The sequence below is a fragment of the Neofelis nebulosa genome, chromosome 4 (assembly GCF_028018385.1).
Source record: "Neofelis nebulosa isolate mNeoNeb1 chromosome 4, mNeoNeb1.pri, whole genome shotgun sequence".
Taxonomy (NCBI): Eukaryota; Metazoa; Chordata; class Mammalia; order Carnivora; family Felidae; genus Neofelis; species Neofelis nebulosa.
Window position 1 is genome coordinate 161,955,706 of NC_080785.1, and position 27,070 is coordinate 161,982,775.

Genomic DNA, 27,070 nt, shown 5'->3' on the forward strand with positions numbered 1-27,070 from the left:
AGCCTGAGCCGGGGGGCGGTGCTCGGCCTCGCGGACGTGCCCCTAGGACTTGGCCACGCCCCCGGCCCGACGCGGCTCGAAAGGCCGAGCTTTGTAGGGCGGAGCCGGAGCGGAGACTCGGGGCGGGGCGGGGACAGGGGCGCGCCCCGGGGGGGGGGGGGGGGGGCGGTGTTCGGCCGTGTGGACACGCCCTCGGCCCCGCCCCGCGCAAACGGCCGCGCTTTGTGAGGCGGCTCCCCAGCGGCGAACGGTGGAGGAGGGTCTGACGCCCTTCCGCTACGACACGCCTCTGCGGCCGAGCTCCGCCCCCTGGCCCAGCCCGGCTTTGTGAGGAGGCACGCGGGGGGCGGGGTGCCGGTACGACGAGGCCCCTCCCCTATACCGGTCCTGCTCCCCCCCACCCCGGATGTGGCTTTGTGAGGCTCTCCGCTCACAAGGAGGGCCGGAGCAGGGGCGGGGCCAGGCTCCTGGGCACGCCCCCCAGCCTGTGGCCCCACCCCCCCACCCCGCTTTCCAGAAGGGAAAATCAGTTTGAGGTGGGACTCAGCTTCCGCCCTCATCCTGAATCTGCGGAAAGGTCCCTTCTCCCAGCAGTCAACTGCTCCTATCTCTTCCCCATCGTCGCCCGCTTCCCCTAGCACCCTCCTCCTCCATCCTTGGCCATTCTTGAATCCCTCCTTCTGGGTCCCTCCCTTAAGCCCCTCCCTTCCCCCCAGCGCTGACTAGCCAACGAATCCAGCAAAGCAGGATCAAGTGCCCCTTTTCACAGGGACACACACAACACAAACGCACACACACACACATCTATCTTCCAAGACCCCCTTGCTCCAGGGCTCCATTCTCTTCTGGAGGGTCCCAAAAGGCTTGTGGTGGCTTTCTCACCTTCTGCAGCTCCCACAGTTCTCTGGACCTCTTCATCAATGCCCCCATCATTCCACTCCCTGTACTCACCAATGCAAGGACTTTAGCAAAGACCACACTGGCCCCTTCCTGTACCCCCAGGGGCCTCACCATATACTTTGACAGCCTGATGCATTTGGGTACTGCTCCCCTCCCGCTAGGCATCCAGTGATTAGACCCAGAGATCCTGGGCTTGAAGGATTACACTCCACAGAGACTTTGGGAACAGCTCAACACGTGTTATAATTAATAACTTAGGCATGCCAGTAGGACAGACATACAGAACATACCCCCAGGTACCCTATGCTCCAAAAACCCAGTTGGGCTGGTCGAGTCAGACGCCGCAGGAGGAGGAGGAAACTGGAAGGGTGTGCAGAGAATTCAGACCTCTTATGGCCCAGCTGAGAGCCACAGGGATCCTAACATCTCCTTCCTGGGTAGAATCCAAAGAGTGCTCCCACTTTCTGTCCAGCTTCCAGGACAATGTGGGCGACCCCTCTGTCACTCCTGCTCCTCTGTCGAGGAAGGTCCCAAGGCCAAGGATTCTCTTGGTCTCCTCTATTCAATTCCCTGAGAAAGCAGCAGCCAGAAACCCCAAAGTAGCTAGAGCGACCTCAGGCCCTCAAGAGAGGGGGCTGAATGGAGAGTGCACAGACACAGAGGGGCCCCCGATCCTCAGCCTCACTGGCAGGCCCGGAAAGTGCTGAATTCGGGGGGCTCGGGCGAGGAAGATGTGGAAGTGGGCCTTTTCCGGGGCCCGAAGTTGCCAGGTGTCTCGACGGAGCCCGAGCAAGCATCCAGCGTGGCTGGATCTTCTGGATTCATTTTCTTTGTCCATGGAGGAAAAACAGAGAAGAGTGTGATTTGGGGTTTCTGGATCTCGGGTCTCCCTACATTCTGAGACTGAGACTCCCCCAGTTCTTCAGGTCCCATTTCACACACCCCCACCCTCGCACACACCCACAGCTTTCGGACCCAGATCCTGCCTTCTGTCCTCCTGACTTCCTGTAGGCTGGGTAGGGAATCGGACAGCCTGGGTTCAAACCCCAGCTCCGCCCTGGCCTAGAAGTCTGACGTCAGTGGAGTAACCTGACCCCTCTGTGCCTCACTTTTTCCTTCTACGCAATGGGAAGAATGCTCATACACCCCTCCTAGAGTTGCTACAAAACATAAAGGGATTAAAGAGACAGAGTGCCTGGCACGTGGCAAGTACCAACTGTTAAGTGAACAAAACTGTTACCGTCATCTCCTCCCCTCCTGCCTGGGCTCCCACAAAACCTTCCTCAGAAGTCTGTCCTTTCCTCCACCTGGGAGGCTCCTGCCCCAAATGTCAGCCAAGAAGAGATGAACTGGGGCTGACTCTTGGCTTCAGCTCAGGTCATGATCTCACGGTTCATGGGTTTGAGCCCCGCATTGGGCTCTGTGCTGGCAGCACAGAACCTGCTTGGGATTCTCTCCCTCTCTTGCTGCCTCTCCCCCACTCAGGCAGTCTCTGTCTCTCTCTAAATAAATCAATAAACATACAAATTTAAAAAAAAAAAAAAAAGAATAGATGAACTTACTAAAACCAAAGCTTGGTAGGTGAGAGCTGGCTGGGGTTCCATCCCAGTCCTGCACCTGCCTAGCTGGATGACCCCATTAAGGCCCATAATTAGCTTCAATGTTCTTGTCTATTAAAAAAAAAAAAATGTCAGGGGCGCCTGGGTGGCTCGGTCAGTTGAGCGTCTGACTTCGGCTCAGGTCATGATCTTGTGGTTTGTGGGTTTGAGCCCCACGTCTGTCTGCACTGACAGCTCAGAGCCTGGAGCCTGCTTCTGATTCTGTATCTCCCTCTCTCTCTATGTCCCTCCCCGGCTTGTGCTCACTCTCTCTCTCTCTCTCTCTCTCTCTCTGTCAATAAATAAACATTTTCTTAAAATGTCAACTCCTGGGACACCTGGGTGGCTTAGTCAGTTAAGCGTTTGAACTTGGCTCAGATCATAATCGCCTGGTTCGTGAGTTCCAGCCCTGCATTGGGCTCTCTGCTGTCAGTGCAGAGCCTGCTTTGGATCCTCTGTCTCCCCCTCCCTTTGCCCCTCCCCCACTTTCTCTCTCTCTCTCTCTCTCAAAAATCAACATTTGGGGGAAAATGTGAACTCCACTTCATAGGGTATTATAAAGTGAACATTAACCCTTCAGTATGGTAACCCAATACAAGCTGGCTGGAGAACTGTTAGCTGCTTTATTTTTATTGCAGCCAACAGCACAGCTTCTCATGCTTCCGAAAGAAACTAGAATTGAAATCAGGGACTCAAACCGATATTTGCACACCCATGTTCATAGCAGCACAATTCACAGTAGCCAAAAGGCGGAAACAACCCAAGTGTCCCTCAACAGATGAACAAAGAAACAAAATGTGCTATATACATGCAACGGAATATTACTCAGCCTTTAACAAGAATACAATTCTGACACATGTTACAACGTGAATGAAACTTGAAGGCATTGTGCTCAATGAAATAAGCCAGACACAACAGGATGAACACTATATGGCATCATTTCTACATAAAGTGTCCAGGATACGGAAACCCACAGAGACAGAAAGCAGAATGGTGGCTGCTGGGGGCTGGGATTTGTTAAGAATGAGAAATTAGTGTACAGTGGGGGGCGGGGGGGGGTTCACTTTTGCAAGACAAAGTCCTGGAGATGGACAGGACAGTGGGAAGGGCTGCACACAATGAATGTACTTAATGCCACTGAACTGGACACTTAGAAAGTGGTTAACACGGTACGGGGTGCCTGAGTTGCTCAGTCTGTCAAGCTTCCAACCTCAGTTCAGGTCATGATCTCACAGTTCACGGGTTCAAGCCCTGCATCGGGCTCTCTGCTGTCAGCTCAGAGCCTGCTCCCGATCTTCTGTCTCCCTCTCCCTCTGCCCCTCCCCCTTTCTCTCCCTCTCTCTCAAAATAAATAAACATTTAAAAATGGTTAAAATCGGGGCACCTGGGTGGCTCAGGCAGTTAGGTGTCCGACTTCGGCTCAGGGCGTGATCTCACGGTTCACAGGTTCGAGTCCCGCATCGGGCTCTGTGCTGATGGCTCAGAGCCTAGAGCCTGCTTTGGATTCTGTGTCTCCCTCTCTCTCTCTCTCTCTGTCCCTCCCCTGCTCATACTCTCTCTCTGTGTCCCAAAATAAATAAACTTAAAAAAAAGAAAAGAAAAGAAAGAGAAAGGGTGAGGATGTAAATGGCCCATTTTCACCTTTCCTTACATGTACACAAAGAAGCTACTAATGGTGGTTACCTGTATGTGTGGAGGAGATCAGTGGGTGGGCAGGGGTTAGTGACAGAAGGATACTTTACTATATATATAATTTTGACATATGGATGAATTTCATGATTTAAAAATATGTATTTTTATTTTTATTTTTATTTTTTTTTTCAACGTTTTTTTATTTATTTTTGGGACAGAGAGAGACAGAGCGTGAACGGGGGAGGGGCAGAGAGAGAGGGAGACACAGAATCGGAAACAGGCTCCAGGCTCCGAGCCATCAGCCCAGAGCCTGACGCGGGGCTCGAACTCACGGACCGCGAGATCGTGACCTGGCTGAAGTCGGACACCTAACCGACTGCGCCACCCAGGCGCCCCTAAAAATATGTATTTTTAAAGTAGGCTCCATGCCCAATGTGGGGCTTGAACTCATGACCCTGAGATTAAGAATCACATGCTGTGCTGACTGAGCCAGGCAGGTGCACGCCCCAATTTTTTTCTAATGTGTGTTTTTTGTTTTTTGTTTTTTTACATTTATTTATTTCTGAGAGACACAGAGAGACAGAGCACAAGTGGGGGAGGGGCAGAGAGAGAGGGAGACACAGAATCTGAAACCGGCTCCAGGCTCCGAGCTGTCAACACAGAGCCCGACAAGGGGCTCGAACTCACAAGCTGTGAGATCATGACCTGAGCCGAAGGTGGAACCCTAACCGACTGAGCCAAGCCCCCCATTTTTTAAGATTATTTGTTTTGCAAGAGAGAGAATCCCAAACAGGCTCCACACTACCATCCTGGAGCCCAACTCGGGGCTCAAACTCACGAACCGTGAGATCATGACCTGAGCTGCAATCGAATCACACACTTAACTGACTGAGCCACCCAGTCACCGCCCCCCCCCCAATTTTAATTTAAAAAAAAAACCTATAGAGTCACAAGAACTAAAATACTTTTTCTTTTCTTTTTATTTTTTTTTTTTTAAGTAGGCTGCACACCCCATGTGGGGCTTGAATTCACAGCCCTGAAATCAAGAGTCACATGCACTACTGAGCCAGCCAGTCTAAGATACTATTTATTTATTTTTAAAACATTTTTATGTTTTTAGTGTTTAGTTAGTTGTGAGAGGGGGTAGGGGCAGAACGAGGGAGAGGGAGGATCTGAAGCCGGTCCTGGAAGGACAGCGGAGAGCCCCAAGCGTGGCTGGAACTCGTGAGCAGTTGACATCATGAAATCAGACGCTTGGCCCACTCCACTGAGCCAGCCAGGCGCCCCAGGACTAAGATACTTTTTAAACTTTTCTCCTTGTCTTCATCTGTTTCCACTTGTTTCATTGTAAATGTCTTTTTTAATTTAATTTGTTTATTATTTTTGAGAAAGAGAGACAGAGCACAAGCAGGGGAGGGGCACAGAGAGAAGGAGGCACAGAATCTGAAGCAGGCTCCAGGGCTCCGAGCTGTTCAGCACAGAGCCCGACGCGGGGCTAGAACCCGTGACCCGTGAGATCATGACCTGAGCTGCAAGTCAGACGCTTAACTGGTTGAGCCACCCAGGCGCCATGTAAATGTCTTTTTTTTATAAAAGGAAAAAGGAAAAATCACCAGGTGCCTTGAGCCGCGTGGCTTCTCCCAGAAAGTTTTAGAACTTCCCTGGCTGCCGGCTGTTTCTTAACAGCACAGGAGCTGCTCCGGGAGCTGAGACCGGGGCTGAACTGGCCCTTCCCTTTCCTTGTCACATTCGAACACCAGCGACTGCCGCCTGTGACTGGGGGGGCCAGTTGAAATGTCCACGCTCCTCTCTCCGGAACTCCAGAGTCCCGTCTCCGTCTGCCCTTGGGCATCGCCCGGTGGGCTAGCCTGTCTCTCGTCCCTCCAAACCTACTGCGCCTCAGGACTCCCCCCACGCCTCCCTCCTCCTGCTCCCTCCGCCCACCATCCCATCCGAAGTCAGCGCCGTGTTTCCTGTCCCCTGAATCTGTGCGCTTCTCCCACCTCTGCCAGCACGCGGGACCAAGCCACCTACCACTTAGCTTGTCTGGACCAGCACAGTCGCCTCTCTCTGGTCCCCGCCCCCCACCTGCATCCCCGCACCCCTCCGCGTTCCGGCATGTCCACACCCCCCAAGTCTGTCCTCCCTGCAGCCGCCAGAAGGCGCCTGTGAGCACCTGTCTCGGTCACCTCCTTCTGCTCTGAACCCTCCATGGCTCCCACCTCACTTTGGGGCAAAAAGTCAAAGTTCTCCGCGGGGCGCCCCTCGACTCCTCACTTGGCTCCACTCCAGTTATCCTGGACCGTGCCAACCACGTGTCCGGAGCCTGAAGCAATCTTCCATAGCTACCCCCTGCTTGTCGCCGGTCTCTGAGGCTTCCTGGGGCTCCTATCTAAGTGAGAAGTGAGCTTCCCTCTCACTCTTACCCCTCGTGGCATCGTCTATCTCCGCCCATAGAAATTAGGAAGCGCTGAAGAATTGGAAGCCTTGTGCCGTTCTTGTCCCAGTGCTCCAGCCCGGGGGGAATCCTGCCCTTTGTCCCACAAGGCCTGGACGTGGCTGCATGCAATCCCCTGGGACTTATCAGAGCCAACTCTTGGCTCACAAACAAAACCCTGCTCAGTGATTCTAGGCTTTTCCCAGGACCCCTGAAGCTCCGAGACATCTAGTCGACCCGGCCTGGCGGAGGCCTTCCTAAGGTTAGGACGGTCAGCAGAAAACCAGAACCAAGAAATGAAATGACTTACCGTAGAGATGGCAAACAGGGAATTGTCAAAGGTCATATCTAAAATAGAAAGAGAAAGGAAAACCAGGGGCCAGTTTAAAATCCCTGCTCACCGCCCTCCGGGGGCCCTCCCCCTAAGAACACAGGCCTCAAGTCCACCGAGATGAAGGGCTTGGGATCCGCCTCCCAGCATGCTTTGGTCCCTTCCAGCCCATTCCGCAGCGTGAACCATTCCCAGCCGCAAACTGAACGGTGTCCTTTTTCCGCTTGGAGCCCTCCCCCAGGGGCCCCTCGCTGCCCTCTGATAAATGGGTTTCTCCTCTCGACTCCCACTTTACAGAGCACCTCTCAGCTCCTCCCCCGCCCCGGGGGCTCCTCCAATCGCCTGCCCTTCACCCAGCTACTCTGAACCTGCCGGTCTCTGCTTACAACTCATTTCCCCACGCCCGGGACCACCCTCCTCACCCCAGACAGGGTCCCACATGCCATCGACTGTTTTCCCACTGGAGTATGGGCTTGTGGGCAAAGGTCGTCTGTCTTGGTCATTGAGGGACGCCCCTCCCCCCCCCCCCAACGTTAGCACCTAGTAGGGGCTCAATAAATGTGCTGGAGAGTGAAAGAAGTAGCGGATGGAATTTCTCCGCGAGGGAGCCCTTCCTGAGCCTCGCAGAGCACAAACTGGCTGCCTCTCGCCCCCTGGTGGAAGCCTTCGGAATGACACGTTCTGGGTCACAAGGGGGGCTCCATTTAAGGGCAGTGCCAGGCATGGTCAAAGCGCCCAGCATGCCCCGGTGGACAGACGCCGTCCGTCCCCCGTGGAACTGAGCGTCCAGCGGTGGAGGCGAGTATTACATACACAGCAGGCAGTGATTACCTGTGTTTTTCCTGAGGGGTAAGAAGAATCATAGGGTGCTGGAGGCAATGTAAGTAGACAGTCCAGACCCTGTCTAGGAGTCAGGGAGGGCTTCCCGGAGAAGGTGGCCTTTAAGACCGGAGGGAGGAAGTATGTTGTAGGCAGAGGTCAGGACGACCGCAGAATGAGGACGAGGCAAAGAGAGAAGGTGAGAGTTGGAACCTGGGGGGGGGGGGGGGGGGGGGGGAAGGGGGCGGTGCGGGCAGGGGAGGGTGTGTTCTTGACCCTAAGGGAAGTGAGCGGCCGCCGAAGAGGTTCAGGAGCAAGTAATGAGGTCTGATAGAGCTCTGAAGGGGTGACCCTGACCCAGCAGGAGATCGGGGTAAGAAGGTACAGACCTGTGGTGGCGAAGTTGATCTGGGCCCAGCAGGATTCTCGCTCTCTGCAAAGGGATTTGGGAGGGAGTGAGGCTTCTTCCCGGAAGCCCCTGGCTCCACACTTGGCCTTCGCTCCACACCTTCCTTTGCATCCTCCCTAAGTCCCCTCAGATGGAAATTCTCTTGTAGGAGCCCCACCGCCAGGTGAAGTCGGGATTCGATCCCTGGGGCTGCCGCTAGCTCTATGCCACTAGGCAGCCGGGGGGGGGGGGGGGGGGGGGCGGGGAGACACGCCTCTCTCAGAGAGGAGAAACTGAGGCTGGGGCCAATTGGGACATCCTAAAAGCCCAGGAACCAGGGCCACTGCCTACAGGCTGCAAGTTGGGCACAGCAGAGCCCCAGGGGGTGCCACTCCCCTCCCCCAGCACTGGTTAAGGGATGTGAGGAAGTCTCAGCCACTTGCTCCCTGTGTGACCCAGTTCTGAGCTTCAGTCTCCTTGTCTATAAAATGGGGCTATTTAGGGGCACCTGGCTGGCAGCCACCTCAGCTCGGGTTGAGCAGCCACCTCAGCTCGGGTCACGATCTCGTGGTTCATGAGTTCGGGCCCTATGTCGGGCTGTGCACTGACAGTGCGGAGCCTGCTTGGGATTCTCTCTCTCCCTCTCCTTCTGCCCCTCCCCAGCTCACATGCGCGCGTGTGCGTGCTCTCTCAAAATTAATAAATAAACTTAAAAAAAAAAAAAAGCCAGCTTCCTCTGCGGCTGGGAGCTATTGCGGGCTCTAGCTGCAGTGTCCTAGCGGAGGGCCCTGCATACCCCACGTACTTTGTAAATGGCGCCCGTTCCTATTAAGCGGCCCTCCCACCAGAGGGCGCTGTGTGGAATGGGGCTCCTACCCAGCCAGGGAAGTCCCCTTCTGTCCCCAGAACCCAGCCATGCCTCAGAGTCCTTAACACCCAACAGGAATTTCTGCACTATACCCCCCCCCCAACCCTTTGGTATGCATTTCCCCCAAACCACCCTCTGAAGGTCTCCAGAGATGATGGTCTCACCTTTTCTTCTGCATTTTTTTTACTTTCACTGGGGACAAAAAAAACACACAAGCATTTATTAGATTTTGGTCATGGTTGCATCCTGCTTGCAAACACACACACACACACACACACACACACACACACACACACACACAAGAATCCCAAGGCCCCCTCATACGTTTGTGACCCAAACTTGCCTTCTCCTCTGTCAACGTGCCCCTCAACAGGAGAGTTACAGCAACCCCCCGCCCCTGACATAAGTAATGTGTGCGGGTAAAAACTTCAAACAAGCGTGTAAAATTGTTGTTGTTGTTGTTGTTGTTGTTGTGTTAAATGTCAGTCTCAGGGCTTGACAGGAGCTAAGGGAAGAGGAAAGGAGAGTTAGTGTTTAAAGGGAACGACAGAGTTGCAATTTGGGCAGATGACGAAGTTCCGGAGTTGGACCTTGGTGATGGTCTCATAACAAAGTGAGTGTCCTTGATGTTGCTGAAGTGCACACTTATAAAGGGTTAAGATGTTAAACTTTATGTTATATGTATTTTATAATTGAAATATATCTATCGGGACCCCTGGGTGGCTCGGTCCGTTAAGAGACCAGCTCTTGATTTCAGCTCAGGTCATGATCTCACCATATGCGAGATTGGGCCTCACATCGGGCTCTGCACTGACAGCATGGAGCCTGCTGGAGATTCTCTCTCTCCCCCTTTCTCTGCCCCTCCTTGCCACCACTCCCACTCTTTCTCTCTCTCAAAATAAATAAGTAAACTTTAATGTGTGTGTGTGTGTGTGTGTGTGTGTGTGTGTGTGTCAATTTCCCCTGCCCCCCCCCCCCCACCAACATTGCATTGCATTCTGGAGGATTCTTCACGGCTAAGTTTTGGAGTGAGACCTCCCCGGCCGTGTGCCTCCATACTTCTAAGAAATGGGAACATTTACATGTTCAGGGGTTGCACGCTGGCAGCTGGTGGGCCATGCTTTCTCTGCCTGCTCTTACCTCTCCTGACCACCACGGCAATAGTCACCAGCCCAGCAAGGAGAAGGAGAACTCCAGCCAGACTCAAGGAGAGTGCCAGTATCCAAGTGGGCACTAGAGGAACACGAGAAAAAGAGAGAGGGGGCAGGTTACGGGGTCGCGAGGGTGAAGGTGGGACACCTGTCATTTCTCCAGATTACATGTGGGGATCCAGCCCTCCCCCCACCGTCCTGGCCAACCATTTGACGCTGGTGTAGCTGGACTGGGGATCTAGCAAACCTCCGTGCTGGTGAATTAGCATATTCCCCCACCCCCAGCCATGGTGATTAGTTCGGGGATGGGCATGTGGCCAAAGCTGAGCTAATGAGAGCTAATTCTGAGACTTTGGCTAGGCTACTGGGAAGAGAGGGTTACTCTTTTGGCCAGAATTACAAAGCTGGTAGGATATACATCTGGATCCTCTAGGCACATTTTGACACCATGAAGGAGAGGTCCTGCCTAAGAATAAGATATAGGAGAAAGCTGAACGGAGAGGTGGCACTTGATTCCTGACTTCTTTATGAGCACCTGGATCCAGCCATGCCTGAAGCCAAAACTGCATACCGACTTCAGCTCACCAAACCAGCACATTCTCTTTTGTTTCTGAAACCGGTTTGAGTCAAGTTTCCAGTGACTTGCAGCCTGAGGGTCCTGCTGGCTTCAGCTGGGTACCAGGGGGTCAGATGACATCCACCCCCAGCCCCATGGTGGACCCTGAGGTCCATGCAGAAATCAGCCACAAAAGCATGAAGCCCCAGCTTCAGAGTTTACTTCTCTGAAAGGGATTTGGCTGCCCCTCCCTGGAGAGAGGAGATCTCTCAGGGGAGACAGGAGGAGATGACCTGATCCCCATGGAGATCAGGAGCTAAGCCAGGAAGGGGAAGGAGAGACACATGCTTGGTATTCTCACACTGTTAGTCCTTGTTCATTCATTCATTTGGGGCAGGAGGGATGTTGTCACCTCCCCACTCTGAGACCACAGGCTCAAGGTGAGAGAAGGGGGCCTTTGATAGTGGAGCTCAAAGGCCCAGACTGTTCTGTCACCTCAATGACTAGGCCTTCTGGAGGCAACAAAGTTCTCTTTAAGTGGGGGCCTCTGCTAGCAACAAAGTTCTCTTTGCAGCTGGAATGTTCTGATTGATGGTGATGCAAAGGCTTTACCTGGAGGCTCCTCCCTCCTTCCTGCTCCGTCCTTGATCCGGAGCCCACACCCAGCCCCCTGTCCTGAAAAGACCACAGAAAAATATCAGCCTTCCCAGGGCTTCTGTCTCACTGAGACGAAAAGCCAAAGTCCTTAATGCAGCCAAAGGTGTAGCATGATCCTCCTCGCCACGTCCCTGCTCTCTTGTCCCCCAACTTTCCTCTTCGCCCGCCATGCTTCAGCCCTACAGAGGGCCTCTGTGTTCCTCAATCACACCAGGCGTGTTCCGGCCTCAGGGCCTTTGCACAGTCTGCTCCCACTGGCTGGGACCCTTTTGCCCCAGCTACCCACATGGCTGACCCCTCATTCAGGTCCTCAGAGAGGCTTTCCTTGGCCGCTCTCTGTATTTAAAATGACACCCTTGGGGCACCTGGGTGGCTTCTTTGGTTGAGTGTCCACCTCTTGATTTCCACTCAGGTCATGATCCCAGGGTCGTGGGTTCGAGCCCTGCATCAGGCTCTGTGCTGAACGTGGAGCCTGCTTGGGATTCTCTCATTCTCTCTCTCTCCCCTTCACTCTGCCACTCCCCTACTCATGCATACACACATACTCTCTCTCTCTCTAATAAAAATAAAATAAAGTAAAATAAAATGACACCCCTTACCAGGCTGTATTTCATCCCTGCCACTTTATTTGTCTCCTGCTGGCACACTGACTATATATTGGACTCCTTGGTTATCGTCTGTCTGCATCCCCTCGGGATGTCAGCTGTGAGAGGGTAGGGATTTTGTTTCGCCAGCGCCTGGTGCTCTGAAGGTGCTCAAAAATGTTACGTGGCCAGGAGGGGAGGGTGAAGCAGAGTGTGGAGGTGTTAACGCCTAGATATCGGAGCCAACGGAACCCCAGCTCCGCTGCTTGCTAGCCGTGTGACTTGGGTGAGCCCCCCATCTCTGATGCCTCAGTTTCCCCATCTGCAACATGGGGAGAATGGCAGGACGCATCACGTGGGATGACTGAGGACTGACCAAGGAAAGGTGGGTGAGCGCTGGCAAGCCGGAGGCCTGGCTTGTCCCACGAGGCAGAGGGAACAGCATAAGCAAAGGCTCAGCGGTGAGAGAATGGAGCCCCAGGCAGTGAGGGGCCTGCTGGAGGGCCTTACCTGGGAAGGAGACACTCACAGTGTCACTGAGGTCGGACAGCTGCGGCTGCTCACCTAGAACCTCGTACTGGCAGTGAAACGTGCCCCCCGGAGCCTCCCTGCCTCCACCGGTCAAGTTGAAGGTGACCCTCAGCTGGTCCGCGGGGGCCTGCAGGAGCTGTACCACCTGCCTGCCGCGGTACAGCGTGAAATTTGCCCCTGGGAAGCCCCCGGGGGCTACACAGGCGATGTGGATGGGGTCCTCTTGGGTGCTGGGGTGTGGGGGCACCAGCAGGATGGATGGTGCTGGGATGGCCAAGGAGCCTGGAATGCAGAAAAAATGGACGCAGGGTGAGTGGTGAGAGCAGAGGCCCATCTGGCTCCGTGGCCTTGGGCAAGTGGCTGACCCGCTCTGGGCCTTGGTTTGTATTTACTACCTGAGGCTAGTCATCCCACTCTGCTGCTGTGTTCAGGGGCTTGGGTACTAGCACCTGGTTGGGGGGGACGGTCACTGTTGCTGAGTCATTTTATTATGACAGCAGTGGTTCCCGCATAGCAATGCAATTATACCCTTGGCGCTTCGATCAATGACACTCACTGTATGTCAGGCCCTGTTTCAGGGGCTGGGGACAGAGCGGCGAAAGCGAACGACATAGACAGCTGGACATGCCTGCCTCGGGGGGGCTGATGTTCTCAAAGATGCAAGAAACACTGTGCGCGCCCCAGACAGGATAATGGGAAGGCTGCCTTGGTTGGAGCAGCCATGGAGGGCTTCCTTGAAGAGGTGACACAGGAAGAGCTGGGGGAGAGCATTCCAGGCAGAGGGAGGAACACAGGCACATGCTGGGACAATGGAAAGGGTGTGGGGTTCTCTGAGAAGCCAGGGTGGCTGGAGGGGATGAACCGGGGAAAGAACAGGAGGAACGGAAGGCAGAGGGTTTCTCCTGTTTCCCAGGCTGTGGTGAGGAATCGGGGTTTTCGGGGTACAGTTTCCTGTAGGAGGGACCAGTGTCTCCCCAGCTGCCCCCAGGCTCCTGAGCAGAGTGTCTAGCTCAAGTGAGATCTACATTGTCCAGTTCCGGACCTTTGCCCAGCTACTCCCCCACCCCCCCAGTGGATCCTCTTGGTGCCCCAGCCATGGAGGTAGCAGCCTGTAGAAACCAAGTGGGGCTGAGTCATGGGGCGTGGGCACTACTGTCCCCGGTGGGGTGGGATTTCTGATATCCTTGATGGGGGGGGGGGTGTTGATGAGGAGCCCGTTAAGAGAAAGCCATGCTCCTGGGGTGTTTCCAAAGCCCTGGGGCAGATCTGTCAGGGCTCAGCCTCCTCCGGCACCTGGAGAAGGCAGCCCTGTGCTGCTTCCTGCCCCCAGAGCAGAGTCAGGTGGGCAAGGGTGGCGGGAGCGGGGTGGGGGTGGCGCAGGGGACATCAGGCTCACCGGCTGCAAAGAGCAGGACAGTCCAGGGCATCTCTCCTCCTGAGCTTGGCCAGGAAGTCTGGCTGAGGCCAGTGCAGCCCACAGCTCACTGCCAACTCCTCCTGTGAGGCCAGAGCAGGGAAAGGAGAACCAGGGCTGATTTGAACGAATGTTTCCTCACTGGCAGGAAGTTGCACACACACAGTTGGCTACTGAAAGGGACTCTCTCCTCTCCCCGCCCCTTCCACGGATGCACATCAGATCCTGGCACTGCTCTGCACCTTGGTGGCCACTGTTCTGCAGAGATGGGAGGAGGGACAAATGGCTAAGATGGTCAGGTGTGTGTGTGTGTGTGTGTGTGTGTGTGTGTACACGTGTGTACGTGTGTGTGTTTTCTCCTCCTGAAGAGGAAGGGCAAGGACCATGGGCTATTTGGGAAACCTATGCCCAAAACACAAACCTCAGCCCAACCAGTTCCAAAGCTGAAATGTATATTTGGGGGAAGTTGGTAAAGCACAGTGGTTAGTGTTTGGTCTCTGTGACCTCAGGCAAGATGTGGTCCTTCTTTGAGGTCTCAGTTCACTGCTCTGGAGAATGGGGCTAAGAGTAGCAGGTATTAGATCCAAGGAACTCATGGTATGAAGTGCAATGCCTAGAGACGTGAGTGCTCCCAGTTTGAGGCCACAGGCTCCTCACCAGCCAGGTGAGAGGGAACCCTGGCTCCAAAATGAGGAAATGTTACAGTTTACAGAATAAATTGCCTCCTGTTTACAGCCCAGAAACTTCCAAATGTCTGTCTTACCAATAAGTTTGCTTTGGTCTCTCTAAACATTTCTGTTCAGGTCAAGTGGGTCTACCTGGAGGTTTACCCCAGGGAAGGATGTAAGCATATGTTCACTAAACAACAAAAAGGGTCATTACTGTGGACTTTTCTATTTGGATACACAAAACTCATTCCAATGTCAGGACCTTTGTACATGCTGTCTCTCCTTCCTGGGACACAATTCTATTAACTTGGTAAAATTCTGGGGCACCTGGGTGGCTCAGTCGGTTAGGTGTCTGACTCTGGCTCAGATCATGATCTCGTGGTTCATGGGTTCGGGTCCCGCTTCAGGCTCTGTGCTGACAACTCAGAGCCTGGAGCCTGCTTTGGATTCTGTATCTACCTCTCTCTCTGCCCCTCCCCCTCTCACAGTCTCTCTCTCTCTCTCTCTCTCTCAGAATAAATAAACTTAAAAAAATTAATAAATTGTCTGGGGGGAGTTGGGAAACCTGGTAAAATTCCACTTCTGTTTCAGGTCTCAGCTTAAATATCGCTTCTGAGAAATCTTTCCAGATCTCTCTGGACTTAGAAAAATTTCCTTGCTGAATTATACTACAGTGCGTTGTGATGTTCTTTTATTAAACTTGGCATGTTATATTTTCAAGGAATTTGTCTATTTCATCTAAGTTGTAGAACTTATCCGTATAAGACTGTTTGTATTCCCTTATTACACTTTTAATGTCTGTAGGGTCTGTAGTGATGTTCCTTCTTTCAATGGTAATGTGTTGTTTCTCTTTTTTTCTTGATTAGTCTTGCTAGGGGTTAATCAGTTTTATTAATCTTTTCAAAGTATTAGCTTTGGGCTTCGTTGTTTCTCTCTATTTTCTGTTTTTGATTTCATTGCTTTTTGTCTTTTTTTCTTTCTTCCATTTACCTTGTGTTTCATTGGCTCTTCACAGGTTCTTAAGATGGAAGTTTAGAACATTGATTTTAAAACTTTACCTTCGTGTATAAGCGTTTAAAGCTATATATTTCCCTCTATGTACTGCTTTAACTGCATCCCAAACACTCTGACATATTGTGCTTCAGTAGAAATATTTTCTTATTTCACTTGTGAATTTTTTCTATGGCCCACACATTATTTAGAAATGTGTCAACTTCCAAACATTTGAGATAGCTTACTGTTAGTGATTTTTAATTTAATTCCTTTGTGGTCAGAGGACACACTCCATAGAATTTCAGTCCCTTCATATTTATTGATTCTTTGTTTAATGGCCCAGCATATCTCAATCCACATTCTATATGCACTTGAAATGAAAGTACATTCTGCAGGGTTTTGGTATAATATTCTGTAAATATCCATTAAATTAGGTTATGGTGGTTTACAAAACATGCTTGAATTTATTGAATTCATCCAGCTCTCTTCCTTCCTCTCTTCCTTCCATGGTGCAGGGATGGGTCTGTGGTGCCTCTTGTAGTTTCACAATGCTTACCCCAGTGCTTGACACACAGTAAACCACAACTCACTCTTTCTTTTTCTTCTTTCTTTTTCTTTCTTTTTTTTCTTTCTTTTCTTTCTTTCTCCTTCTTTCTCTTTCTCCTTTTTTTCTTTCTTTCTCTTTCTTTCTTTCTCCTCTTCCTTCCTTTCTTTCTTTCTCCTTCTTTCTTTCTTTCTCCTCTTTCTTTCTCTTTCTATGTTTATTTTGGAGAGAGAGACAGACAGAGAGACAGAGAGACAGAGTGTGAGTGGGGGAGGAGCAGAGAGCGAGGGAGACACAGAATATGAAGCAGCTTCCAGGCTCTGAGCTGTCAGTGCAGAGCCCTATGTGGGGCTTGAACTCATGAACTGTGAGATCATGACCTAAGCCAAAGTTGGCCACTTAACTGACTGAGCCACCCAGGTACCCCTGAACCACAATTATTTCTTGATTGTCTGACCTGAAAGCCAAAAAATATTCATTTAGTCTATTTTTATTGCTCTATCCTGGGCGTGTAGGAAACAGAGTTAAGAGAGATTCCTGTCTTATCTATTCTCCCAGTTGTTTAGTGTGTTTCTTTTTTTTTTTTTTTCAATGTTTTTTATTTATTTTTGGGACAGAGAGAGACAGAGCATGAACGGGGGAGGGGCAGAGAGAGAGGGAGACACAGAATCGGAAACAGGCTCCAGGCTCCGAGCCATCAGCCCAGAGCCCGACGCGGGGCTCGAACTCACGGACCGCGTGATCGTGACCTGGCTGAAGTCGGACGCTCAACCGACTGCGCCACCCAGGCGCCCCTAGTGTGTTTCATCAAGGGCTCAGAACTTTGCTAAGTTCCAGGGACACCATGAGGAATAAAAAAAAATCTCCTGCCCTCAGGATGCTCAGAGTTTGGTTAGAGAGTCAGACAAGCAGACAATGAGAGTCCAGTTGAGGAAGTGCTATAATGGAGGCAATCACCAAGGGGGCGCTCCTAACCTGGCTTCAGCAGGTTCAGGGAGGGCTTCTGGGAGGAGGTGTTATCTGACTGCAAAAGCCTGAGAAGGAGACAAGGGAAGGACACTCTAGGTGAAGGGAATAATATATGTTAAAGTCCTTGGATGAATGTTAAGGACTCCATCCTGGGAGCATTTAACGTGGTGCACGAATCTATAACCTAGAATTCTGAATTCAGAAAAAGACACACTTACCTGTATTAGTCACAGATAGCAGCCATAAGAGGTACAACTGAGGAGTCATGGGCAGAGTGAAGGGAAATCAGCAAGGGAGGCTGACTCCCCAGGGTCAGGAAGCTGTTACCAGCTCAGGCCTGAAGTTGCTAGGGAGGAAGGTAGTTGTGGAACTTGGAGAGGGCTGGAGTCGTGGGCTTTGGTAGAAGCATGCAGACCAACAGGGTGGGAGCCAGAATATGTACACCTACACCTTCCTCTCCTCCGGCCCTCAGATCTCCTGCCAGAGCCAACCCCAACTGGATGTGAGAGGGAAAGGCAGCTAAGTTGACCCGGTGTGTAGAGATCAGCCTCCAGAGCAGGCCAGGAAAGGGTGGAGAACGGCCCTGGGGTGGGGGTGGGGGACACAAAGACTGCCCAGCACACACTCTCAGAATCTTTTGGTTATAATTTCGGGGGATCCGTAGCCTCCAGAAGCTAGTTTGCAAACTCCCTATGGTTGTAAGAGCCCCAAGCTGACTACGGGGCCAGTGCTACAAGGGAAGAGGGACCCTATATATGTGGCCTGCACAGCTGCTCCCATCACTTTTCTGACTACTCCCCTCCCTCCACTCCACTTCCTTGCTGCCCCTTGAGCCCTCGGAGTACCTTCCCACCTCAGGGCACTGTTCTTGTTCTCTCCACTTGCCTCCTCTCTCTTCGACTTCAAATCTGAGATTCAGTGCCACCTCCTCTAAGAAGCCTTCCCTGACTCCACCCAGGTGAAATGAGCCATCCATCTACCACCTAGCATTTACTCTTTAACGCCGTCTGAGTGCTGAGCTTGTTTGAGCTGGCTCCTACACTGGGATGGCAGCTTCATGAGCACATGGACAGAGTCTGTTTTATTCACAGTGTAGACACTCAGCAAATATTTGTTAAGTACTTGGACAGGGGAGAGTTTTTGCTCAGTCGAAGGACACAAGAGTCACCCATTCAGGCCCCAGGTGTCGGCAGAAGTTGCGGAGTTGGTAGCTCCGAGGGCCCGTCCCTGTGCAAAAGCTTTGACAAACTGAGCAAACGCAGTCACAATCAACTTTATCTGAACTTTGGAAAACAGCCAAAGGTTTATGCCAACCAAGTGAACACTGAATCAAAATGAAAAGGAACCTTGAACATGGGAGGAAAGCTCCGTGGTGTTTTCCCCACCCTGCCCTCAGCCCCTTCCCAGCATGGTGGAGGTCTTGAGGACATCCAGTACTTGGGTCTCTGAGGTTGGCAGTGTTGTGTTTGTCCGTTCTAAATGTCTGAGGGCTACCTGTGGGACAGACTCAAGGCGCTTTGTCTGTTGAACTCAGAATGCTTTCCTGGAAAATAGCGTAAGGCAAAGGAGAAAACCCACAGCCACCTGGGGCAAAATGTTGCCACTGGGGACATTAACCAACGGTTTTACTAGCAAAAATGGGTTTATTCAGGAAAAGCACAGAGTTGCAACTAAGGACAAGCAAGCTGAAGCAAAAGCATGGACAGGTCTGGAGAACGAAGAAGAGGAACATTCTTTTATAGAGGAAAGCGGGGAGTCAGGAAGGCTGTTATGAACAAGAGGTCCATTGGATTAAACTGGGAGTTGGAAGTGTAGCGATGTTTCATTGGTTGAGTGGTGACAGTGTCTCATTGGCTGGGCTGTTACCAGGGGAAGGGACAACCTTTTCTCCTCCTGCTGAGGTAGTAAAATCAGGTAGGAAACTATCAATTTGCAAGGTTTATCTCTTCCTGTCAGGTCTGCAATGAACAATGAGTGGTAGGGTGTGAGCATTAGCCCTTCTGTCCTGATTCCATCTAAAAAGTTTTTTCCCGTCAGGCTCTGGGCTGATGGCTCGGAGCCTGGAGCCTGTTTCCGATTCTGTGTCTCCCTCTCTCTCTGCCCCTCCCCCGTTCAGCTCTGTCTCTCTCTGTCCCAAAAATAAATAAAAAACGTTGAAAAAAAAAATTTAAAAAGTTTTTTCCCGTTTCTTTTTGAGAGAGGGAGGGCATGAGTGGCGGCAGAGCAGAGAGGGAGACAGAGGATCTAAAGTGGGTTCTGAGCTGTCAGTGCAGACAGAGCCCAATGCGGGGCTTGAACCCATGAACAGTGGGATCATCACCTGAGCCTAAGCTGGGCGCTTAACCAACTGAGCCACCCAGGCTCCCCTCCTGACTCCATTTTAAAGGTTTTTTTTTTTTTTTCAACGTTTTTTATTTATTTTTGGGACAGAGACAGAGCATGAACGGGGGACGGGCAGAGAGAGAGGGAGACACAGAATCGGAAACAGGCTCCAGGCTCCGAGCCATCAGCCCAGAGCCTGACGCGGGGCTCGAACTCACGGACCGCGAGATCGTGACCTGGCTGAAGTCGGACGCTTAACCGACTGTGCCACCCAGGCGCCCCCGACTCCATTTTAAAGGAGGTTTCCTTTTATTAGATTTTCACAATAGGCGTGCCACAAGCTAGGAGAAAAAGCTGGGGTGAGCATTTCTCTGGGTAGTTCGGACATTCAGAAGCACCCATATATCCTGGGGGATTGAGAAAGCAATGTGCATGCCCAGGGCAGAAGTGCTCAGAAAAGACTGGAGAAGACTCTAAGCTTTCTGGCTCATCTCTAGGCTCAGCACAAACAGGAAGTGAAGGCCAAGGCAGAGTTGTAAATGCCTGAAAAAGCATTGAGGGAGTGCCCCAAAATAAATCCGGGGAAGTTTTTGTTTTTCTTTCTTCTGCTTGCTCTCTAGAATATATAAATAACTCTTGTAACTCAACTACAAAAAGACAACGCAATTTTAAAACTGGCAAAGGACTTGAACAGACATTTTCCCAAGAGATACAAATGGCCAAGAAGCACCTGAAAAGATGCCCAACATCAAGGAAATGCAAATCAGAACCACCATGAGATTCTACTTCACACCCATTAGGATGGCTATAATGCAAATAAAATAGAAAATAGCAAGTGTTGATGAGGATGTGGAGAAACTGGAACCCTCATACATGGTTGGTGGGAATACAAAATGGGGCAGCCACTGTGGAAAACAGTCTGGGAGTTCCTCAAAAAGTTCAACATAGAGTGGCGCCTGGGTGGCTCAGTTGATGAAATGACCGACTTCGGTTATGATCTCGTGGTTCATGGGTTCGAGCCCTGCATCAGGCTCTGTGCTGACAGCTTAGACCCTGGAGCCTGCTTCAGATTCTGTGTCTCCCTCTCTCTGCCACTCCCCCACTCCTCTCTCTCAAATAAATAAACATTAAAAGAAATTAAAGCATGTGTGCCTGAATCCTTGTCTCAGGCTCTGCTTAAAAAAAAAAAAAAAAAAAAAGTTATATATGACCCAGCAATTCCATTCCTAGGTGTATACCCTAAAGAATTAAAAATAGATTCTCAAACAAATACAGATACACATACTCATAGCAGCACTATTCACAATGTCCAAAAGATGGGAGCCACCCCAATGCCCATCAATGGTTGAATGGATAAATGTATATCCATACAATGGACTATTATTCAGCCATTAAAATGAATTAAATATCCATGCTAGGAGGAGGAACCTCCATTATGCTAAGTGAAAGAAGCCAGACACAAATGGTCACATATTTCACTTACATGAAGCATCCAGAATTGGCAAATTCATAGAGGCAGGTTGGTAGTTGCCAGAGCTGATGGGGGGGAGGGGGGGCGGGGGGGGCGGGGAGTGGATGACGTACAGGCTTAGCGGGTACAGGGTTTATTTTCTGGCTGATGAAAGTGTTTTGAAAGTAGATAAAAGTGGCAGTTGCACAACATTGTGAATGTAATAAATGTCACTGAATTACTCACTTTAAAATCATTAATTTTAGGGGTGCCTGGGTGGCTCAGTCAGCTGAGCATCTGACTCTTGATTTTGGCTCAGGTGGGATTGAGCCCCCCATTGGGCTCTGTGCTGACAGCACAGAGCCTGCTCGGGATTCTCTCTCTCCTTCTCTTTGCCCCTCCCCTGCTCGCATTCTCTCTCTCAAAATAAGTAAATAAACTTAAAAAAAAAAAATCACCCATTCTCCACAACTACTTCAAAACGTCCAAGCAGCGAGTCTGAATGACAATTGGGGAAGTGAAAAGAAATAACTAACATTGACTGCCCATGATCTTTGACGTAACCAAGTGGTGTTACTTCCCCAAGTTCTCCAAAAGCAGGAGAGGACAGCCATCAGCTGTATTTGAAGAGTAATTGTCACCAAATGCCAACCACTCCAAGGCCTGTCTTTAAAGACTCAATATTTCCATCTAAACTTTTTTTTTTTTTAATGCTAGACAGAATCATCAATCAGAGTCCGTTTCTACAGTGACTCTGCTTATCTGTCGGCTTCCCAGAGGGAGGTCGCCTCCAAACACTCTAAGCCAAACGGGGAGAAGAGGTGGGCAATAAGCCTGGAAGGTAACAGATAATATTTACCAAGGGCCTATACCGTGCTAAGCGCTAAACAAGCATTCTCTCATTTTTTAATCTTCAACAACAGCCCAGTGAGATAGGACGAGTATCACCCCCATCTTATGGATGAGGATACAGAGGCCCCGCACGGTGATGTCTTCAAGCCATGGGTCGGGGGTGGTTGGAACTAGCCTTCGTGGCTCCCAGGCCCACACCCTCTTCTAACTTTCAAGCAATCTGGCTGTCGTTTTTCTTACCCTGAGCCACTTCAGTTACTCTATTTACCTGCTGGTCCCCCAGAGTTTGAGACCGTTGGTGTGTAGGGAGGGCTAGGCCCCTGTACTGGCTCTAGGCCAGGAAAAATGAGCGCTAGCCCAAGGGTTCCATCTCAACTCTCACAGCCGCCCTATGGGGTGGTCGTTCCATCACTCCAACTACAGACGAGGAAACTGACAAAGCGACAGGTCTAAGGAATAAAGGGTGAGACTCTACAGACAACACAGAGCCCACATCAACACTAAAAGGTCTTCCTGGCCCAGGGGGATCATTTTATACTTGAGCCCTACGGATCGCGTACAGGCCCATTCCACCCAGACAGGTTCGCTCAACGGTGGTAGCGCGCAGCTTACTCTGGGAAAACTTCAGGGAGGGGCCTTAGAAGGTCCCGGCCCGCCCCGACTTAGTTGTCTTAACTTTTGCCTGAGAAAGATGCACCATCATAGTACTTATTTTTGTCATTTTTTTTTTTTCCCATCATCGGTTGAGACTACAGCCGGAGGCCACTCAGGAGAAAAAAAAGAAACCTCCAGATGATCGAGCGTTGTTAGGTACATCGGGCACTCATTCGGGCAGCTAAGCGCTCAAGGGGCCCTTCATTTTTCTCTTTGCTGGTTTCACGGAGCGGCTGCCAATGAGCTCCGCCGAGTAGCAGAAGGGGCAGGGCTAGCCCTTAAAGGAACCACGACCTCTTAGCAGACCGGAGGGTGACCCGGATGATGGCGGCCGGAGCGGCCCTAGCCTTGGCACTGTGGCTACTACTGCCGCCGGTGGGGGTGGGAGGGGCAGGGCCACCGCCGATCCAGGACGGCGAGTTCACGTTCCTGCTGCCTGCGGGGAGGAAACAGTGTTTCTACCAGTCAGCGCCTGCCAACGCAAGCCTCGAAACTGAGTACCAGGTAGAGGGTCCCAGGTTGGGGAGCCAGCAAACAAGCGGAGCCTGGGTGAGGGGGCGTGGCCAGGCAGCTGAAGCGAGGCATGCGTTAGAGGGAAGGGGGAGGAGCCCGTGCGTAAGAGCGCGGGGGCGGAGCTAGGGAGGGCGAGCCGGAGCTGGTGGAGACGGCGTGTAGAGCGAAGGGGGTGGGAATAATGGCAGGAGGCGGGGCTAGAGTGAGACACCCAGAAGGGGCGGGGCCACAGGTTATAACGGGGAGCCTTTCACGGGGCGGGAACCTCCCGAGTGGGCGTGGCCAAGAGTTTGCGGTGGCCGGAGTCGGTGGGTGTGACCAAGACGCGCCACAAGAAAGGGCGTGGTCAGCAAGAGGATTTCTCAGGGGTTGGGTTAAGGAAAGCTGGGCCCTGTCCCCTCATTTGGTGTGTGGCCAGGTAAACGTCGATCAGGGATTTACGACGCGGGCGTGACCAGATGAAAGAGCCAGACCCAAAGCGGTCATATCAATGAAGACAGAGCCAAGGCTAAGGTCTACCTGGGACAGGTCGGGCAGCACCAGGTCACAGGTGTAGATGTCAGGGCTTAGGTAGCCTTCTGGTGATCTGTATGGGTCTGGCTTTCCCTGGCAGCTGCTCTTGGCCTACCCCTAGCCCTCCACCCTCTCTTACCTGCCCTCCCAGGTGATCGGAGGTGCTGGACTGGACGTGGATTTTACGCTGGAGAGCCCTCAGGGCGTGCTGCTGGTCAGCGAGTCCCGCAAGGCAGATGGGGTGCACACGTGAGTTCAGTCCCACTGTCTGCCTGGGTTCGGTTTCAGCCCTGCCCCTCCCCAGTGGCCTCAGGTTACCACCTTCCCTGCCTCTCAAGGTCCAGCTGGTGGGCCACTCAGGGTCACGTGTATCTGTGTGTCTTTCTTCCAGAGTGGAGCCCACGGAGGCCGGGGACTACAAGCTGTGCTTTGACAACTCCTTCAGCACAATCTCAGAGAAGCTGGTGTTCTTTGAACTCATTTTTGACAGCCTGCAGGACGACGAGGAGGTTGAAGGCTGGGCAGAGGCCGTGGAGCCCGAGGAGATGCTGGATGTCAAGATGGGAGACATTAAGGTGCGCTCAGACTGAACTGGGCCACTCATCCCACATTTCCGGCTTTTGGGCAGCCGCGCTCCCGTTCTTCCACAGAGGCTGGGGTCCGCATTCGCCTGACCCAGCCTCCCTGGTGCCCCCACCTTAATTATGTTAATAGCAGCTCACAGTTAAAATAATACATTTCTAGGTGTAGGAGGGCTTAAATATCTCATGAAATCTCCGCATGAAGTAGGTAGTGTGTTCTCAATGCCCCATTCTAACTGAGGCGCAGGATGGCTAAGGCCACGCAGCTAGCAACTGGCAAAGAGAGGATTTGAACCCCGGGCAGTCTGGCTTTAGCAACTGTGCTGTTGACTACTACTAAGTACATTTTTTTTCACGTATTTAGGCATGTAACTCTCACAGCAATTCGGAGGGAACAGAGGCCCAGAGAGGTCAATTAGCTTGCTCAAGGTCACATAGCCACTCGGTACAGAGAGCAGATTTAAGACTCACGGCAGCCTGGCCACAGAGTCTGTGATCTTAGCTCACCCCATTCCCCCTGGTTTTATTGGTGTCTGCTCCCTGAGAGGCGGAGGCCTGACCCTGTCCCTCTCTCTGCCCCACAGGAATCCATCGAGACCATGAAGACCCGGTTGGAGCGTAGCATCCAGATGCTGACGCTACTGCGGGCCTTTGAGGCACGTGACCGCAACCTGCAGGAAGGCAACCTGGAGCGGGTCAACTTCTGGTCTGCTGTGAACGTGGCCGTGCTGCTGCTGGTGGCCGTGCTACAGGTCTGCACGCTCAAGCGCTTGTTCCAGGACAAGCGCCCTGTGCCTACGTAGCCCCGGAAGGAAGAACGGGGAACAGGGCAGCAGGGTACACGTGTGTGAGACATGGGGGTCCCTTCCCCAACTGAGTTTCCTTCGGGAGGGGAGGCTATGCAGTCAGGGCCAGAGGTGTGGCCCTCAAGTGTCCTCTCCCTTGGAGGGGCCAGGCAAGAAACACTTGTTGGCTTGGCTGACGGACCTGGGCCCTCCGGGAGGGGCAGCTCAGTGGCTGTACCTGCTCTCCTGGAAATGGTGCACGGACGGAGGCACCGCAGCATTTGAATGCAACCCTTGGGTGTTGTGGCTCGTCTCCGCGTCCCCTGCTGTAAATGTGTGTGCCTTAGCCTGAGTCTTCCAGCACTGCACTGGCACTAGGTGTGGGATGGGGCCCGGGAAGCAAACTCTCCCTTCCCTTCCCTACTGGCCTTCTGAACCAGGTTGTGGTGGGAGGGGGCTTGCTGTTTGTAGGGCCCCGTGCCTTCCTTGGTCTCCCCATCACCCCACCAGAGGCCTGTTCCTGCTGCTGCTGGGGGTGGCTCCGGGCTGGGGGCGACCCGCTGACACCAGGGGCTGGGAAGGAGACAACAGTGCTCTTGCCAGGACAGTCACTTTATTGCGAGAAGGAGCCCAGCCCCTCAGCCCAGTGCAGGGGGGAGGCTCACGGTGAGGTCTGGTAACAGAACTCGAGGAGTGGAGACTGCGAGACCACCCACCCCTGCTGCTCTCTCTGCGGGGGCCCCGGGCAGAGCTGAGGGGTGGCCCAGCCAAACCTTGCACAGGAGCCTCACGGAACAAAGGGTGGTCTGGCCTGGGCACTGAAGTCAATAAATTATGGTCAGAAAATCACAGAGCCTGGTGATTGGGGCTCAGGGACACCAGCCGGGACAGACCTGGCCCCAAGGGGGCAAACCAGGCAGGCGGGAGGGGTCTCCCACGAAGTTCAGAAGAAAGGTCGGGCGGGAGCCGATGGAGGTGGTCGCCTGGGCACAAGAGAAAAATCAGAAAGCAAAGTTTAACTGTGACCGGGGCTGGGCCAGCAGGCCTGGGACCTGAGGGGGAGTCCTTAGGACTACAGCAGTGGGGAGGGGTCCTGACCACTGCGGTTCGGGGTGGAATCCTCTCTCCCCTTAGTGATTCTGATGCCCACCCTAGGCCTGCATCAGGGTCTCCACACCAGTGCGTTAGGGGCCGCAGCCAGGCCCGTGTTAGTATGTGTGGAAGGGGAGCGGGGAACATTTGCCCCCACTCCTGAGGTGTTAAGGAAAGAAAGGATCTTCCCTTGAGAGCATGGTTGTCTCTGGAAGAAGTGAACCCTCTCGCCAAGAGCAGAGCCCCGTGAGTGAGGTGTGAGAGCCGGGGGTGGGAGGGAGGCCTGCTGGGGGGGGGGGATGGTGAGCAAGTCCACATCCTCAGCCTGACAACACAAAAGGCCCACACAGCAGCCACTAGAAGCTTCTTCCCTTTATTTTAGTTTATTAATAGGATACAGAGTGCAGGCACTTACAGTGGTCAAACCGAGCGAGGAGCGAGAGCGAGGTCTGCTCAGTGATGGGCCACCTGGGGCCCACCCCGTGGGGGAGGCCTGGGTAGGAGCCAGGAGCCCCTCAAAGCCTCCCCACTCACTCAGTCCTGAGCCCAAGCCACCCCGGAGACTTGGGGGAGGGGGGGACCCAGGGAGGAGAGAGCGAGGCCGGCAGGGCTGAGGCTTCCGGACCTGGCAAAGGCACCTCCGGCAGCCGAGGCCGAGGAAGGAATATTTACAACTCAGGCAGGGCGGGCAGCGCTGGGCCTGCTGGGCCTGCTGGGCCTGGCTTGCTGCCGGGAGCTCCCGCTGCTGAGAAGCGGACATGCTCCTTGGGCCCCAGGAAGGCCTGGGGGATCCAGGCACTCCGGGTGCCTCTATTCTCAGCCTTTCCTGGCCAGAGAAGCCCTGGGCCAGTCCCCCACCCCGGCCAGAGTCCTCATTCGAGATGGCGCCCAGAGTGCGTTCCCTCCTCTGCTACCCCGAGGCTCCATCCCCCAAAGTGCACCACCCCGGCTCCCCCCCTCCCTGCCTGGGGGCTCCAGGGCCCCTTCGGTCAGTGCTGTGTGCAGCAGACGGGGATGGGGGCCAAGGTTAGGGAAGAGTCAGGGGCTGCCCGCAGGGAGCCTGGTCCTGGCACGCGGACGACGGGGCCAGGGGCAGCGGAGGGGCCCAGACCGAAGCTCCTGCACCGCGGGTGTGCGAGGACCCCCTGAGAACACGCCCCCCCCTGCAGCCTCAGCCTAGTCGAGCAGGGATGGCTCGGCTGGGCGGATAATGGTGGGCCGGCTGGGCGCAGCAGGGGGTCTTCTGCTGCAAAGAGAATAAAGACAGA

General features: G+C 53.0%; 3 protein-coding genes across 18 annotated transcripts in view; 1 reads left to right on the top strand and 2 right to left on the bottom strand.

Annotated features, from left to right (window-relative positions):
• Positions 1-1,124: 1,124 nt before the first annotated feature.
• On the bottom strand, positions 1,125-14,029 carry C4H19orf38 (chromosome 4 C19orf38 homolog). Of its 3 annotated transcripts, XM_058728034.1 has the most exons (8): positions 13,849-14,027; positions 12,432-12,734; positions 10,114-10,206; positions 9,138-9,165; positions 8,107-8,150; positions 6,878-6,915; positions 2,463-2,570; positions 1,125-1,728 (listed from the first exon to the last, which is right to left on the bottom strand). In XM_058728034.1, the coding sequence occupies exons 1-8, from the start codon at positions 13,877-13,879 to the stop codon at positions 1,582-1,584; spliced, it is 792 nt and encodes a 263-aa protein (XP_058584017.1). In that variant the 5' UTR covers positions 13,880-14,027; the 3' UTR covers positions 1,125-1,581. The 3 variants fall into 3 exon arrangements, with proteins under 3 accessions (XP_058584017.1, XP_058584018.1, XP_058584019.1); XM_058728035.1 differs by lacking the exon at positions 2,463-2,570 and having other exon boundaries at positions 13,849-14,015; XM_058728036.1 differs by lacking the exons at positions 1,125-1,728; positions 2,463-2,570 and adding an exon at positions 5,198-5,906 and having other exon boundaries at positions 13,849-14,029.
• An 8,498-nt stretch (positions 14,030-22,527) lies between these two features.
• Positions 22,528-25,559, top strand: TMED1 (transmembrane p24 trafficking protein 1). The gene is made up of 4 exons (XM_058728039.1): positions 22,528-22,822; positions 23,496-23,593; positions 23,736-23,919; positions 24,510-25,559. The coding sequence occupies exons 1-4, from the start codon at positions 22,640-22,642 to the stop codon at positions 24,726-24,728; spliced, it is 684 nt and encodes a 227-aa protein (XP_058584022.1). The 5' UTR covers positions 22,528-22,639; the 3' UTR covers positions 24,729-25,559.
• Positions 25,305-27,070, bottom strand: part of DNM2 (dynamin 2) — an 89,300-nt gene continuing 87,534 nt past the window's right edge. For 9 of the 14 annotated variants that reach the window (XM_058728013.1, XM_058728015.1, XM_058728012.1 and 6 more), the window contains one exon: positions 26,160-27,048. In XM_058728013.1, coding sequence (XP_058583996.1) covers positions 26,979-27,048 — 70 coding nt within the window. In that variant the 3' untranslated portion in view covers positions 26,160-26,978. Of the gene's footprint in view, positions 25,694-26,159; positions 27,049-27,070 lie in introns of those variants that run through there. The other 5 variants (XM_058728021.1, XM_058728020.1, XM_058728014.1 and 2 more) reach the window with 2 other exon arrangements.